Source organism: Netta rufina (assembly GCF_964035555.1).
Source record: "Netta rufina genome assembly, chromosome: 19".
In the NCBI taxonomy this organism is placed as follows: Eukaryota; Metazoa; Chordata; class Aves; order Anseriformes; family Anatidae; genus Netta; species Netta rufina.
In genome coordinates, this window is record NC_140143.1 from 7065157 (window position 1) to 7083726 (window position 18570).

At 37.5% G+C, this 18570-nt stretch overlaps 1 protein-coding gene across 1 annotated transcript in view; it reads right to left on the minus strand.

Annotated features, from left to right (window-relative positions):
* The window catches only part of TBCD (tubulin folding cofactor D), a 126862-nt gene that overhangs the window by 61738 nt on the left and 46554 nt on the right, over nucleotides 1-18570 (minus strand). The window contains exons 15-16 of the mRNA XM_084298331.1: nucleotides 10291-10447; nucleotides 1150-1207 (exon numbers count right to left, since the gene is read on the minus strand). Of these exons, the coding sequence (XP_084154457.1) occupies nucleotides 1150-1207; nucleotides 10291-10447 (215 nt within the window). The remainder of the gene's footprint in view (nucleotides 1-1149; nucleotides 1208-10290; nucleotides 10448-18570) is intronic.

Below are 18570 nucleotides of genomic sequence, written 5' to 3' on the forward strand. Positions count from 1 at the left end.
CAGTGACCTACAGCATCTTAGCTTCCATGCTTTGGTTTTAACCTATTTAGACAAGATGATTCCTGATATGATTACACAAGAACTGACTCATTTCCCTAGCAACTGTGCTGCTCCTTCATTCAACAACTTAAACTCTCAAGCAGGGGTGTGGCTAGAAAAAATAAGGATGCTGTCCGGGTATCCCTGATTTTTTTTTTTAGAAAGGAATTCATAGGGAAGTTTGTTTTTTAGGAATATGGACACCTGTGCCTTTGACCAGCATTGTTTGCCCCTGTGTTTGTTTCATAGGAGCAGCTACTAGTACAGTTACAAGGTTCTTTCTTTCAATTTGTGTTTTTTGTGTTTTTGTTTTTGTGTTTTTTTTTAAATCTGCTATACAGACAATTTTTCTTTTTACTTTTTTTCTTTAGAAAGCTAATGCAATACATACAACATTGACTTACAACTTCAAAGTTACTTCTTTCATCCTTTCAACTATAACCTATCTTCCAATAATCCCTTTCTCTTGAGAAGAATTATGCAATTTTTCAGTTTTCAACAGCGCAAGTATTTTCTACACAGTGATCTCACTTTGGTTTCAGTCCTATTAACCAGATAATGATATCTGCTTAAGAGGTGTATCACTTTCTTTAACAAAATTCCCTGTCCTACAAAAGAGTTCTGTAAAATAACTGAAAACATTTTGAAGGTTAGTTTGAAGGAGAAAGATTATTCTAGAATTTTGCAGCTTGCTGCATCTTTATAGATGCAGCAACAGGGGATGAACACTTAGAGAAGTATAACCTCATAAAACATACCACCTTGGTGACTTTCTTAAGATACAGAGTCTGTATATTACTAAACCTTTTGTCACACTAGGACTAGAAAACACGAAGTAACTCTTTCTTAAATACTTTATGTTATCCAACATGACAAAAATACAGCAGACTGTATTGTAAATTGTGTCCATAAATCAAGATATGAAACTGTGGATTATATAATTTAGAATCTAAATTCACATCATAATTCGAAGGATTTAAAAAAACACTTGTCTGCTCACTGCACACACATATATTGCTTATAACTGTAGTCTCAGATGAACGTGCTACAAATTATGAAATTAAAAAACAAAACCAAAAAATAAACACAGGCTAGGATGTGGTAACTTACAGAAGCAGCTCTTCTGCAATTAACATCACGATCAAATACTGCAGCAATAACCAACGCACTGAGGAAATAAAATATTGATTATAACTACCAAAAATACAAGAAGAAACATGCAATATCATTTCATTATTTAGGATTCCAAGCAAAACATTCACAATATTCTCTAACTAGCTTGTTTTTTTAAAATATAATTCTAAATTGAAATTTGTGTTGAAACAACCATGTACTACCTTGTTTCTGTAGTTTGTGGACATTTCCACGGCATAAACAGACAACTGCCATCCTACTATAGCAAAACAGTTTAAGGAATATACAAATACATTTAACTACATAGGAAGGTTTTATATTTTAAATATAGCACGAGTACAAACTTGGACATATCTAACATCTCAAATGCGAGACAGTGCAACTTTAAATTAAAACTTGGAAATACAGTTTCTCAATAGCCAAATACACAGTAAGTCTTAGGTAAGGCTCAAGTAAAACTAAAAGTTAAGCAACGGAAGCTTTCAGCTATCTGTACAAGCATGATCACATGATTTAAGTAACAAAAAATCAGTAAACAGTATGCAAATTCTGTTTAAAAAGTGACACTTTAGGATAAATTGCAAAGAAGTTTTTGAAAAGGTTATCTGTAGATATACAGGTATGATTATACAAAGATACTACTTTGTGAATGAAATCTGACAAACCTCCACAGTTCAATTCTTTTTACTGCAACAGAACCACATTTAAAAACCTGCCACAGAACACAACAGAGAGAATATATCCCAGGACATGAAGTCTACAGCTTTAGAAATCCACCTCCAGCATTCAATTAACTTCAGTGACAAATAAATATCACTTCAGGAGAATCACTTAAGCAGAAAATTATTCCTTTCAAACTCTGAAACTCTTCATTACATTATTTATTGACTCCAGGCAAAACAGGAAATAAATACTGGCTGAAAAGTAATTCCAATGTAGGTTTGCTTTAGCATAAAGATATTAATTACACTGATAATATCAAACTTCCCTGGGTAATGGCTATCAGTTTCCTTACTGGGCAGGAACTATGTTCTTAAAATTCACTGAAATGCATAAACTGAATTTACAGAGGCAGCAGTGATTACCTCCATTAAGGGAAACAAGAGACAGAAAGAAGGAATTAAATAGAAAATAAAACACAATAAATGCAACATTTTACTACAGAGGTGTAAAAATTGTTCTAAAGACAGTCAATCCTTTCTTATTGCTACTTGCATGAACAATTCCTCTCCCTGCCAGAAAGGCATCAAGCGATTACAAGACAAAAGGAGGTCATCCATGTGATAGCAACTGGAAGAGCAAATGTTTATGAGGCATTCCATTGGGAAGAAGCTTACATGGCTAATTGTAGAAAGAGTGCTGGGTCAAACATTATCTTCATACCTTAATCTGCTTCTCTGGCATACAGAGAAACTTACAAATCTTTTTATAGGAACATTTCGGAAGGATTTCACTTTAATTATAGAACACTCAAAACTAAGGAACTGCCTAGAAATGATCCTGGAAAGCAAAAAGAAGCAAATTTCTGCTGGACGTTTCCAATTATATGGACTATATGATAAAATATGATTTTGTCTGTTATGCAGAAGTTCAATATTGTTCTATTCTGAGTAAACAAAACCAGAAAACTCATCAAGCCAGGAATCATCTGCTCAACTCATCTGCTTGCACTCAGCAAGCAGAGTGCTGCCTGTACTATGTCAAAGGTAGCCTGATGTTAAGTGTTGCAGAGTATTTCAGAAGAGCTTTACTGGGACAGATTGAAATTCTTCCAGGTCATTGTTTTGTTTCCAGTGGTAGTGAAAAGGGACACTTCGGGCTGAGTGAAAGCACTTACATGTTACATATTAATATGCTAATTTTAAAAACTATGTAAGTCTTTTCAAATTTCAAACGTTAAAAGTTTGTCACTCGAGAATAAATACTGCTCCTTACATTTCATATTTACACTTAAAATCTGGTTTATTAAATATGATGAAAAACAGTTTCAGATTGTTATATACAACATGAGTTTCTGACTGATGTTTCTGCTTATAATTAAACAGTACTTTTTATTTTTTCTTATTCTGTTACCTCAAGAAAAACTTGTATAGGTAAAACCAGCAAAACAACATACTATCTATGCGATGCCACCTGAGCTATTCAGTGTGCTGACTGAATAACATGTTTAAGAAAACAAGCACACACACTCACACACACACACACACAAAAAAAAAAAAAAAAAAAAAAAAAAAAAAAACAGGAATTTTGTCATTACCACCCAGCCTGATTATATTCATAAATCATACTGTAGTCATTGTTTTATGTTAATCCTTTCAGTAAAAGTATTTTAAACTTATTGAACTACATGAATAATTTTTTCAAGTTAATTCATATTTTAAAATGCAGGCACAGTCTGCTGCAACACATGGATTAGCAAGGAAAGCAACATGCCTAAGATGAAACATGTTAAAGGTGTCTTCACCTGTCTGCTTTGTCGTGGGAGTTTATGTGATACTCCACCAGGATTTCCTAACATAAAGAAACTGTTTATGTCAAACAAAGTGGGATATTTTTTAAGCTAGTTGAAGAATCATGTCTTGACTTGTCTGAAATATACCACACCTGACTACTAACAGGTAGAGCAAAGAGTGGTTTTGCATCTCGCAGTCTCTATGAAACACCTTTTGTAGTTCCTTGAGGTATATTTAGCCTGTAAGCACGACAAGCTACTAAGGGTACAATAAGCACACAAGCAGATTTTAAAAAGCAAGCTGCAATTCTATGAGTCTACTGATCATTCTTGCTTTTTTCCTGCTCCCTTCCATTTACCCCACGTACTCACTTAACTGGCTTCAGGGAAAGTTAACAGGACTCAGAGCAGGTTACCAGCTCACTTCTTTAGCCTGACACTGATTTCACTTCCTTCCCCCAACAAGCCAGAAATAATCAGAGAGCAGAGGCCAGCCAGGTGATGGGCATCAGCACACAGAAATATCAAGTTTCCCTCTGCTTATATGTACTGGGTGAACCACCAAGTAAGTCTGAATTTCCTTTATCACCTGTGACAGGTACACTATACTCACAAGCAGCTTATACTATTGCTAACCTCTGAGAGTTTACTGCTATTAATTCAAACATACCACCCTGAAGCTGTGGGAAGAGAAAAAATAAACTCTCAAGCCTCTTGCCAATTTGGCACAAAAACAGAATTCCCTTCCTGAACTCAAAAAAGGGAAAAGTCTGACTTGTAACATCACAGAAAACACTCTTCCTTACTAATAGCATTAGGGGAGGGATGGCTTAACAATCATCACAAGCGAAATGGTTTTGAACAATCACAGCAAGTTAAAAAGAGGAGGAGAGACCAGCATCAGAGAGGAGTCTGCTGAGTCTGTTGCAAACAGCCTTCTCATACCCTTTTAGTTGTATCAGTACCCCAGTTGTGGCTACCTGGTGAACTGGATGATGAAAACAGACCTAGGCTCAACTATACATTTATTTATTTTTAATCAGAGAAGCTCCCCATTCACTTTATCACTTTTGGCTGTGTTTTCCTCAATTACAGGAGCAACAGAGATGAAGCATGCAAAAGTGGCTGCTTCAGCCAGCATTAGTAGGGGAAAAAGCCCTTCAGACCAGTCTCAGGTTTAATTTCTTCTGTTTACATAGGCAAGGAGAAAATAGAAGAAAATGATAAACACAGTGACCAGTCACACTTTTGCACTGCACACTTGCAGTCCCTTCTAACCCAACTACTTTCTGCTAGCCACTCAAACTCCCCACTGCTGAATCCAGAGTTACGCAGTCTTTTTAGCATGTTGTTGTTACACACATAAACGTCAGCATCTTCAGCGTGTTACTTCAATCCCAAAGTTTTGGAGTAAAACATTGGAAGTAAAATAAAGACACATATAGAAGAGAGCAATAAAGAAAACACTCAGGAGTTGCAAATTAAAATGCTGCTATTAAAAAAAATTAAAAAAGCCATATGATGCCCCTTGAGGAAATAAGTTTACACAAGTGCAAGATGCAGTAGGCGCAGAGTAGGCTCTCCTCTGAAGGCAACATTCACATACATGAAAGAAAAAGCTATTCTTAATATTTCATCATGGTACAAGATGTAGCTCAAAGCAATGCTTCAGATTTCCCCAATTCTGCAGGACAATCTTGCCCTGGGGCAAGCTACATCATTTATCCATAGCCACACCTTCCTTTTTTTTCCCTCTTCAAAAACAACACACCACCGCAGGGAAGGCAAAGCTGCCTGTACTCCTACACTGTATGCACGTATTCAGATCCCTCTAAATAATGATCTATTTATTGATTACCTAACTAAACCATCAAATGATAAATAAAACTATATTCTGACCATGCAATAGTTTCATATAATTATGATAGGCAGCAACAATTTAATTTCTAATTGTATAATAGAGCAAAAGTATATTTTCCTCTTCAGTTTTTGTTTAGTTTTTAAACAAAACAGCTCTGCTTCTTAGTGTGCACCTGCCACTTTACAGACAATAATTTCCACACCCAAGGGGGCAGGAATCAAATTACCTGCATTTCCAAGTTATTAAATTATATTTAACTTTCCTCATAGGTAAGCTTAAAAAGAGTGCATGCATGTGCAGACTGGGAGAGGAAAAAAATCTCAGTCAAGCAGTGCTTTTAGAAAGATATGCCTGAATAGCAACTTCAGTATGTGCAAGTATTTCAAAATGTAGTAAGCTGATCCTGCATTAAAAGTGAAGTTTCATCTACTTTGCCAAGAATCTTCTTTTTGTGGTCTTGAAGCTTGAATACATCATGCAAGGTTTTAGAAACCAGTTTAACTGGACTTCTAAAAAAATAAACAAATGTTACTAAGCGTATCTTGTTGAAATATGGATAGGGAAAAATACCAACAGATACATAAAAATTAAAATTCTCAGGCAAGTATTTCCAATAAGCATCCTCTGTCAATTTTTTTTCTTAATAAGAACGGTAAGAAGAGTGGTCACTGTTTAACCATTTTACCCACTCAACACCATCTAGTTACCACCAGTTTTTCAGTGCACTTGCTCTACTACGATGCCCACCTTGTCTCTTGACTCTGAGCATTCTTACCAGGCAACCAGCTACTCACACTCCAAGCTCAGCATTATCTCCAGCCAGTTCAATAGCACTGCTAAAGACTGTGAAGGATAAACCATTCACAATTTCTAGCACCATGACAACGCAAACAGTTCAGGATCTCAATCACTTATTACATCTTTTTAACGAGGTAGTAGCTTTCTTTGCAGGTAAATAATATATTATTTTTCTCTAAGAAGCTAATAGTTTGTATTCTCATATAGGCAGATATTTTTGCTGTGTAATTCAGCTCACAAGGGATATCATGTACTTTGTTTCAAGATGCTGAGTTCTGCATTTTTTTTAAGGGTAGCAACAATTTGCTTGTGGCTAGAAGTATGACTCTTCTTTAAGTAAAACAGTGACACACCTAAGGCTAGATTTAAAAAAAAGAGCTGTATGTAATTATTGGCTTGCTGACACAATAGGTGAAACTGTGTGTCATACCCTATTTGAATATTTTTTTTCTACTGTTTCTCTTTGCAGTGGCAATTCTACCTTCAAGAGCTGATTGTGTTAAGAAAAGGTACAGCCAACATAACGACAAAGATTTTTAAGTAGAGCCTTACTATAGCACTAATACTGGCTAAAGTATTGTGCAGCTTTGTTATAGAACTAAACATGTATAAATCACAACACTTTATGACTGAAAATAATAAATTTTCAGTTCTGCCCCAGCTGTCTACCCTCCATTTCATTCCACTCCACCAACTTAGTCCAGACAGGTGAAGTTGCAACTGGCAAAGCCACAGTGGTAACTTGTATTACTTTTGGTAGAAGACACCAATTATTTACACCTGATGTCTCCCAAAAAATAAAAAATAAAAAAATGTTTCCAGAACACACTGAAAGCTAAAAGACAGGAGCATCTTCAGAACCACAGAGCTCTTCATAATTGTGCAAAAGCTTTGTAACAGTAAAACAAAGTACAACAAATCATGTAAAATCAAAATGGTCAGCTTGCACCTACATATGGAGAATAACATTGATTTGCATTGTGGTAGGGTAAAAGAAGTAAAAGAAATATATTGCTCTAAGCATTATGAATGGAAGAAAAATCTGAAAAATGGAAGAACAGAACAGAATGCTGATAAACTGAATGTTTCTAAATTTGCACTTTGGCTTTAAAGCTTCTCTTGGAACAAGCTTGCCAGACCTTTAAACAAACCTTCAAGTTGTTCAACTAAGAGGATGGAAACAGAGGATTTACTTCCACAGGGCTGCTGACCAAATCTACAAAAAACACTAGCTTTGAACAAGACCTTACTATTGGATTGCCACACTCTTCCTGATGTTTTGCTTGCAGCCTGAATATAAATGTATTCCTGCTGGTTTAAAGATAGCAATAAGTAACTTTGCATAGCCCTTAACACCCTCTTAGAAGTATTTGGTAACATTCTACTCATCCTGTCACTATGTCTTCATTGCTACCATCGTTTGTGCTGGTTAGATTAAAAAAAAAAAAAAAAGCCAGCTAGAATAAAAAAAGAAACACAACCCAAAATACAATCACTGTTTCACTGTGCAAACATATCTTTAGGTACTTTTCTATTAATAATTTACAATAAAATCAACCGGAAGACTATTTAAACATGACCATTGAAAATAAAATATTTCCTTAATAACTTACTAGGGCAAGCATCACTCACTACTTCTATCATGCTTATAACTGAATCAGGCATTTCCTAGAGTCCCAATTCTCTTTCTGAAAATCATCCAGCAGCTGTAGATGGCCTCACATTCCAGAACAGCTTGGTGTTACAAGACTCCTCTCCTTGAGTCTCTAGACTGTTGTGGATGAAACATGACAAAAATAGCATGAAAATGCTTTACCAGAGACACAACGCTAAGAACCTTAGCATTTTTTCACCTGCTTACTTTGTAGAAAATATAGCATTAAAAAAGAAGGAAGAAAAACAGCATTCAGCCTCAAGAAATGTGACAGCAGATTCTTAGACAGAAAGATTTTACCAAGGCCTCAAAAAATGCCAGAAGCAAGTACCACACAGGTAGGAGACACTGCCCTGTGACCCTGCATGAAAGGGCCAGCATAGGAAGTGAGGATACAAGGATGAAAAACAGCAAAGACCAGCAAGGGGAAGGCACACTAGGCTCAAGGAATAAAAATGGATATGTAGGGTCTACAGACTGTCCCAAGGAACTTTCAAAACTGCCTTAAAGAAGAAGGAACAAGACATTTGAGTTGCTTGAGGGAGTCCAGAGAAGGGCAACGAAGCTGGTGAGGGGTCTGGAGAACAAGTCCTACGAGGAGCGGCTGAGGGAGCTGGGCTTGTTCAGCCTGGAGAAGAGAAGGCTCAGGGGTGACCTTATTGCTCTCTACAGGTACCTTAAAGGAGGCTGTAGCAAGGTGGGGGTTGGTCTGTTCTCTCCCATGTGCCTGGTGACAGGACGAGGGGGAATGGGCTTAAGTTGCGCCAGGGGAGCTTTAGGTTAGATGTTAGGAAGAACTTCTTTACCGAAAGGGTTGTTAGACACTGGAACAGGCTGCCCAGGGAAGTGGTGGAGTCACCATCCCTGGAAGTCTTTAAAAGACGTTTAGATGTAGAGCTTAGGGATGTGGTTTAGTGGAGGACTGTTAGTGTTAGGTCAGAGGTTGGACTCGATGATCTTGATGTCTCTTCCAACCTAGAAATTCTGTGATTCTGTGATTTTCTTTGGGCATCTGCTGAGCTAAGTAGCAGTGCTGCATTTCCAAACAAGGCTGTTTGGGTGTGATTGGAATAGTTCTGCCAGCAGTCTGGAAGCAAGGCAGCACTAGAACTAGGACTAGGTTTCTGGGACCTATAAATATATAGTTCCTATATATATTTGAAAGTAATACTAAATGACTACTGATTAAAAATCTGCCAGTGGAGACAAAGATGCCTGAGTTGCTGATATGAGAGCACACTAGAAGTCTGCCAAGAAACTGTGAGAAGCTACCTCTGTGTTTACAGTGCAAATCACCCATTAAAGACACCTTGAAATGTCAGCAAATATGCTGCCAACAAAAAGACTACCTACTGAAGAGAGAATCCCACAAGACAAGCAAAAAGAGGAGGAAAAGCAAGAGAAGAAAGAAGGAAAAAAGGAAAAGGTAAAACCAGTTTCTAGCTGCAGAAATATCCTTAGTGTTGGGGGAACCGGCACCAAGTTCTAGTCCATTGTTACAGTATGACAGATGTTGACTGAGGTACCTTCTGAAAGTCTGACTTCTGAGAGTCTTGAAACAGAAAGAACAGGCTAAAAAAGAAGTACTTGCATATTTCCCCTTTCAACTAAAAGTAGTTTTGTTAAAGTAGTCATTCTAGACTGTGGTACTCTATGAAAACAAAATATAACAAAAGAGAGAAGAGTTCTGTCATGTATTTGCTAAATTTAACTAGAACCTGCTAATAGCTATAATAAAAATGCTTTTTCAGAAGTGATATATTACTAAGAATTCAAAATCACCACATAGAGTTCAAGTTGTTACCACTTTTATAAACTGGAATTGATTTAATTTTAAAAGTATTCTTTACTCAAAATAAATTTCAATCTTCAACATTTCAGAAGGAAAACTACAACCCATACAGATGTATCTGGAATTTCTGAAACGGGTTTTTAGGAGATCTGAAGTCTAGTTTATTCCTTTACACCTAGATCAGCTCAGCTTGCAAGTCAATATGACATGCTATGTTCTTTGCACCATACAATCTGACAAAGTACCATAACTCCTCGATCATTAGGAACAAGTGTGCATCTGAAAAAGTAAGAAGTAACTTCTGTAAGTTTTCTCTTCTCCTTTTCTCTTCTCCTTTGACCCCATAAAGCAGCTCTGCAACTTCAGAGAGAGACAGAGTGTGTGTGTGTGTCAAATATCTAATTTTAAATGTCTTAAAGATAGGGCATTACTCTCCCACATCATTAACTTATAGGGGATACAGTATAAGACTACTAAATTAATTTCTAGTTCCTCCTTAGTTTTGAACAGATTTTTAAAATTAACTGTACTTAGCTCAGTTTCTTATCGCAGCAGCTTACCTTGAAATCTGGTTAATAAATGGAATAAGTTCTGATGGATCATAAGCACGAGCAAAGGCCCAGCACACATAGCACGCCGCATCTCTCACGTTGGAACCCACACTGCATGATCCCCTCTTCTCATCATATGTCAGAGCTTTCAAAATGACAGGAACCACTGTGAAATGGAAAAGGTCACAAAAGCAACAATTAGGACCGTATGTTGAACCAGACAAAAGGTATGAGAGTGATCATTAAAGAAAAGACACAGGGTGAGCTGTGTGTGTTCTGAAAGAAAAAAAAAAAAAAAAAAAAAAAAGCATGGCTCTTAGTATCTGCTAATTTGACTAGAAAGAACACTTTTCATTTTAATACACCATTTTGTTTCTTTGCCAGTAGCCATTTACTTTTTATTCCAATCCCATATAGTTCAATGAGGATTAAAGCAACGGGGTTCCATATGAAGTTACACCTTCATTCTACAGCATGTTATTCAAAAAAGTCTACCAATTCCACCAGAGAGTTACTATCATGATAAAAACTTGACGTTCTTTAGTCCCAATATGCTGCTAAAATTAAAATTCAATACAAATATGAGCAGGTTTATTTCTGTTTTTCCTCCCAAGTAAAAGAATTGAGTAGTAGACTAGAAAATGCTAGAAATCTAGAATTGCCTCACAGAGAATGCTTTTTAGCAACAGCCTTGTGTTTGGGAATTTCCCTTAAGAGAATTAGAGTAACCACTGATTATTTTAACAAAGGTTTATAAATATATTATACATGAGTATCAATACCAAGCCTTGTCCGGTCACAGCTGCAATGGAAAACAAGTATCTGCATCCACATACCCTCATTTGCCTGTAGAAGGATTTGACTAAGTAAAATTGCTAAGTATTTGAAATGTTGACTCCTCTTATAAAGTAAACCTCTTAGGCCCACTATTTTTCAAGTGTATCTTTGTTTATTTAAGGAAGACTGATAACATTTATTACTCAGCAACACATGTTTAGAAGTCAATTTAGAGTCCAAGTAATTTTCGTAGGGTCAGGTAATTTTAGAGTCAAAATTTTTAAATGTCAAAGTGTTAAACTACTGGGCTACAAATGCTACCACAACAACAGCATCTATCGCTAAAAAAAATACTTCCTAATAAATACAGCATTGTAACTAGCATAAAAGACTCAGCACTCATCTATGATTAGCCACCATTTATCACACCACAAGTCCTACCTTGACAAATACTTGTGATTAACAATGCCTGTGAATCATCAATACATCAATCTTGAAAGGGACTTAAGTACACTCTTTGCTTACTCCTAAATCAAAGTGACAAGTTCACCGTTGCTCTTTCGTTAAGCAGCTTGTGATATATGATTCTGTGTAGAGCTGTCGAGCAACTTCAGTGCAGTGTTTTAAGTTCAAATCTCTCAGCATTGCCACACCGCACAGAGCATGAGGACAGAATTTGCATAAAACTGCAATGCCACCTAGAAATGCAAACAGGTGGGCTTTGCTCTTGTTTCTGCTTCCACACCCAAAACAAGATTTAACAGAATCCCAGACTAGAAAAGGTCCACTCTGAGAATCTAGCAGCTTTTAAAAATTAACATGTCCATTAATGTTTCCAGCAATGATTTAATGGATAACCTGAGTGACTTCAGATAGAAGAAAAGGCCTACAAGCCATAGACCCTGGTATAACACATCTCTGTGCCACGTTTTGTTGAGGAAGCCCCAGACAGGATGCTGTCACACAGTGTAAGCCCAGACCAAGCACTGGAAACAAATGACAGTTTTCTTCTTTTTCTTTAGTTTTAAATCATATTGTGGGAAATAGAGAAAATAGGGTAGTAAAACAGAAGACGAATGAGAATCCTAGAACCTTACCATGAAGGTGTTAAAACACAGGTACTGTGATTATAAGCAACAAAAATAAGGTTGGGAAACTGAGCAGAGGGAAAACTTCACTTTCATGCTCGTAGGTCCATCAAAACTCTACAAGTCAAATTTTTCTACAGATAAGGAGAGCTTCCGAAAACTTGAAGAAGAATTCTCTTTGCAGTTCTAGCAACACACACTGTGGCAGTTTAACAATTACTGTATGTATGCAAGGCTCCCTGGAGGGCTTCCTCCTGGTATCTGAAAATCCAGAAATACCATTTGAATATTTCTCTCTTGAGATGGCACATCCTTGGTAAGTAAATAATGCCAGTAAAAATAACAGCCTTTAGGAGAGAGGAAAAAAAAAATGCAATTTGTTTTGAATTTCTTTATAGTATCAAATTTATCAAACACATCTTTATTCCTTAGAAAAGGCTTGTCACAAGATGATCCCATTGTCCCACTGAACAAGGGCTGAATTTCACTAGCAAACTGTGCCTAGATATACTTGAGCAGATATAATCACTCAGTAATTCAGCATCAATGTATTGCTACCTTAATCAAAACATAGGCACCACAAGTGGATTAGGGAAGCATTAAAATACCATTTCAATTCATTTTAACCTAATGAGGAAAAAAAAAAAAAAAAGCAATTCCCATTCAAGAGCAATGATACAGCAAAGATGGACGCATATTTTGGCACTTCTCAGCTCTGAGAGAAACTGCAATAAAAATCTTTAAAAATGTTGACTGGCTTGTTTTGAAAAATGCTACATCAACTGATGAAAAAAAAATTGAATTAGCTGGTTCTACAGGAACACTAAAACAGACGCCAAAGGCAATTTTGCAAAGCTGCTGCAAATTTCCTTCAGTGCGAGGTGATTACTCCAGCTACCTCAGACAGCTGTGAGCACAGTCTCATCTCTCTGCAGGCTGAACAAGAAGCAGAAGGACTCACAAGCGGTGCCTTGCATTTGTGTTGTCTGACGTGGTTTTCAGTCCAGGGACTTCATTTTCCACGTGGTAGGGGCAATATCAGTTGGGCCCTAGCTTATTTGGGTCAGTCTCCAAGACAGAGGAGATGCTGCAAGGAGTCTGTAACAACAGGAACTGAGGAAATGCAATGAAGAACAGCACTATTACTGGGAGCAGCTCAGGACCTCCCCGTTATCACGCAGCAGTGATTTGGACTTGCACCTCTTCGTGCTCCTGTGTCCAGAACTCACAGCATTGCTGCTGCAGAAGAAACAGCATGACTGCAAGTCAAGAGCAAAGATAGGGCGTGCAAAGGAAGGATACAAAAGTGGGCAGTTAGAAGACAGGAGGAAAAGGGAAAACAAGGTGAGGTACATGGCAGAGCTAAGTAGAAACAAATACTTCAACACGGGAACCCTGCTGAGGTCAGGGTCATCTCTTTAGGCTTGCATTCTAACACTGGCAGAATTTATTGGTGAACTGGGGACTCTGGGAAATGCTGTGTAACGATCGCTCCTGACAAATGTTTCTCTGCTTGAAAAAGCGGGAGAGGAGATAAGAGAAACTTCAGAACTAGCATTACATTTCCTTTCAGAACCGGCGTTATATTATATTTAAGAGTCATAAGAAAAAAAGAAACACCACCAAAAATTTCAGGTTTCCCTTTTTTCTTTACCCCAGAGTCTTCAAACACAATGCAGTTGTTTTTGGCTGTGGCTTCCTGCAGTCCCAGCAGAGCCCGCCTGCAGTCATGGAGGAGCAGCACAGACAAAACACCTATAGCATCTAGCCCACTGTAACTGAAGTACCTTACAAAAGACCTTCCTAATCCCCACCTGGTAGGCTCTGTGGTTGCATTATCTTACGCACACAACTTTTCATCTTCAGTCTAAACAAAATCCAAACTTAAATTTTGTTTTTCTCTAATTTAAAATGTTTGCATTCGTACTCCTCCAGAGCTTTGCTTGATACTCAACACAGCAATGATGTTCAAAGCTTTGTAGTCAGCTCCTGCATTTTGTACCTGTTAAGCTATTCACCATTATAACTACCTCATAGGTATTCAGTGTGGGCAGTGTTGGACTGTTTAAATTTTTAGATTTAAAATCACATTCAACACATACCTAAGATGTACTCCACCAAAAAACACAAGCAAAAAAAAACTTTAAAAAAAATCAAGAAGAAAATCCAAAGCGAAAAGAAGAGCAGAAATGAATTTCTGTTTGAAATTATTAACGAGGTTTTGTTGTTGTTTTGTTTCTTAAATTTAAAAGTACAGGTTGGGAGATACAACACAAAGGCCTGAAGTGTTACTTAACTTTGAAAGTCACCATTTGTTTCAGAGTTCTGCATTAAAAGTTTGCCATTAAATATAGAAGGTAAGTAGTGTCCACTCTCAAGCCAAACATTAAAACAATATCCACCTGTTTAGTTCTGTGAACGCTCAAAAAATACAGTCACCTTTACCCGTAGCCTAGAGGTATTAATAAGCACCTGTTACGCTCCACCCTGCCTTACCTAACAACATAACTGCAGGTTGCAACACAGCACTTTGCTCAAGCCTCGTGAAAATGAAGAAAACTTCTGGCTTCAAAGCCCTGCAAACAGCCGATTTTCTCTAGCACGAGAGACAAGCTGCACACACTTGGCTTTCTGAACAGAGATGTTAATCAATCAGATGCTTAGCATCACTTAGTTGCGGATGATAACCACTGAACAACTAGTAAAGAAACCGAAGGAAGACACTGGATACTGAAAGGTCCCATATAACTAGAACTATTTCCTTAAAAACTACTTCTAAAAAATATCCCATACACTTACCTAGACTCTAACCGTTGCCATCAGGACTCCTATATTACTTCAGATCGTCATGTTTTTTATTTATTGCAATGTTTATCATATAAAACATACAAATACAGCAATTAAACAAACAAACAAAAACCTGTTCCTTAGCCTGAGGTCTTGTCTACAAAAGAAAATTGCAAGAGTCCAAGTCAACTCTGCTTCACTTAGAACAGACTCGTGCACTGAATCTCAAGTTCAGAACAAACTGTTTGAATTCAGTTTGAAACGAAGACTATGCCAGTCTTAAAACAGAGGTTAATGATACCTTTTAGATAGTCTTACATTTTGCTGTGGATCGTTCATGCAGAGAAACCTTCTCAAATCATAGTAACTTTATTGGAAAGTCTTCTATTTTAGAATGATAAAATACAAGAAAAAGTACTTCAGAGTAATGGAGGTCTGCTCTTACTGAAGAGTTAAGATATTGTGCACAGGTAGCATCAATAAAAAAGAATTACTGAATAATAGTTTTATTCAGATTTTTCTTCAGCAAAACAAAGTGATTGCAGAAGTATCCTTCAGTAGGTTCATCTTCGGGAGCCTCAGGCATAAAAAAAAGTGTAAACAGCTGTATCTACAGTACATCAGCTTCCCATGTTTTAAACAGTATGCCCATCACTGTCATTCATATGCAAAAAAAAAAAAAAGGTAAAAGAAATAGAACCCTTTGTTTTTATTGAAAAAAAAAATGAAATCAGATTTGGGACCACAGGCTGTTGCATGGCACTCAAAGCTCTTTTAGAAAGAGAGGCAGGTCCTAACCGTAACTTCATTAGGGCTGTTATACTAATATTTAATGTATCAACACAGATGCAAACATAGATAATTTTAGGTTAGGTCGATTATCAGAAATAAATATTTGTTTAAAGCTCTGCCACACATCTATGATTTGTTCTCCTGTTTTCTATACAGGCTGTCTCCTTCACACTTTACTTTTAGAAGACTATTTCAGCCAGAGGATAGGTTCTCCAGCAAGGATCAGAAAAAGCATGTGTTGCTTTGTTGGAAAATTCTCAAGTGTTTCCGTGAAAAGGTCTAATATTGCAGCCTGTAGGGCAAGTGCCTAAAAACTGTCAACAGGTGGCCTCTCGTCTCTCGTTCCTGCACCCAAGTTTGACCTAGTTAGGAACTTGCCAGAGAAGGGACGAGTATCACAGCTCATGCACACTCAGAAGATAGGTTTGAATTTAACAGCTGAAGCAGCTTAAGCTGCCCTAAGTTTCTCACAATTCTGAACACTGACCCATGTTTATAGGGCTACACACACACACACACATATATATGTATGCATGTCCGCAGACCAAACAAGCATTTTCTAACCCGTGACTATGAAGGACTGTGTCTGTCTGGTTGCAATCTCAGTTCAGTCTCTCCCTACGTAATGAATTAAGAGAGTCTTTAATTATATGATCACATGATATTTTTTTTCCATGGACCTATCTCAGTCAGCACACAGGAAAGACCTGCTCCGGCAATGAATCACAGCTGGGCACCAAAGGAGATTGTTGTCTGCCTAGCTGCTGAGAGTGGAAAATAAGTACTGCAGAGACTGGCTTTCAGGCAGGGAGAAGGGATTGCTGGTTGAGCTGGACGTTGCCCTAAAGAACTACATTCTAACTACATCTCTGCCAAAGACTTACTGTTTGATAGCACTCGCATTACTTAAATACAGTATTTAAAGAAATAGACGCTGGCTCTCATTTCCCAGGTATCTGCTTCAATAAAGTAATTGCAAGTTGCAGAAGCGCTACAACGCTGAAATTGGAGCAAGCTTTTGAGCGTGGCAAGGGGCCAATGCGGAAGCAGACAGATCTGGATTCTGGCCAGTCTATCTCAATATCATTATGTAATGCAGCCAGAAAATCTCCAAATCTGTAAGCACCCCCTGCCTGGTTACACTGCCAGAACTACAGCTGACCTAAGATAGTATTGATCTACCTTCCCTTCTACGCTGAAACACAGGGTGCTAAACGTTTCAGGGATTAACCTACCCACTCACGCCCAAGGCCATATGATAGTCTAACAGAGACCTTCATATAGGTTACAGCTAACAGCTCTTCCTTTAACTGAAGCAGTCACAAACTGCAGTTTAAGGACACGAAGAAGCAGGCTTGTGAAGGAATTCTACCAAGTGAGTGAATGACTTCCTCTGAAGGAGGATAAAAATTTTGCAAATTCATTAACGCTGCATGGCAGAAAAGAAAAATCACCAGAGAAACCCCAACCTTTAGGCTAAGGTTGTGCAATACTGAGATCAACCCTACAGTGAAAAACCTAGGAGCAATTCATTGTCATTTATTCCCTGCTTAGCATTTATACCATTTCTCAGTTGCATTGGGGTGGAGGGACTTTTCCTGCTATGGCTTCAGCTACAGCATTTATTGTCTCTGGTAGAAAAAAAACAAATCTGCACTACTCTTAATGCCTCCATGCTAATTTGAAAACTGAAAATTCGAAAATGATATTCACATTCAAATTTTTAAATATTATTTTCAATATCAATATTTAAAGTTCATTTTTAAAGTTCACCCGGGTCTTAGAAAAAAGAAATTCCTCTGTAACCAGCCTTTCAGGTTTGGGTGTTCTCTATTTTCTAAGCGTCCACCTAAGACAGGTAGATCTTTTTTCATTTCTTCCTGTATCTATGATGAAAAGTACCTGAATGCTTGCCAAAAGCCTCACAATTAACTACCACTACAGAATAGGCTAGTGCATTTCAGAAGCCTGATTTCCCGATGTATCCTCCTCCAAAAAACAAGGCAGCTGCAAATCGATATCAAACATCTAATTCTGGAATATGAAAATTCAGAAGGTAATCCTTAAAGCCAGAATTCTTACACAAGTTTAAGAAGTTATATAATACCTTCCTATAAGACTATTTAAACCCTCATTCTAGAACACTCTTGAAATCAGTGTTGTTTCTATTTTGCTGTCAGTTGTTTACATTTAATAGGTGGCACAATGACACTGGACAAGAAAAATGTCCCTTCATTGTACACAGAGCTTTTCAGACTTTTAAGTATGGCAAATTCAGTAGTATCATTATCAGGAAGCACCATTCTCCATACCATCAAATAAGATGTACAGGAATCTCCCGTCTCATCAATACCAGCTAGCTTGCAGGCACTTTCTTGTACCAGAAACACCAGCACAGATAACCTGGTACTACCACAGAGCACATACCTGCTCTAACCCAATTTATATGGTATTTGCAACAGAAACCAAGGGAATTTCAGAACTGCAGAGAGAAGTAGTGCATATATAGTCCTTCAAAGCCATAACATCTGCCATTGAGGTAAGCTGCATCTATCTGAAATCTGACAGCACAAGAGACTTCATTTCATACCAACTGTTCACCAACAATATACGTGACAATGGGACAGTTTTAAAACAGAGTTGAATCGTCAACTGAAATAACACCAGTGTTTCCTATTTAAACAAGGTGCTTACCATTCAGCACAAGTAATACGCAAAATATTTCCCTGTTCTAGGGTCTTTTGGGATACTGGAAGCATTGTCTGACCTCTTTGTCTGAAAAGGTAAAAATCATTCTGATTTCCACACTGAATAACAAGACATCCTAACCTACCAAGTCCTTTCT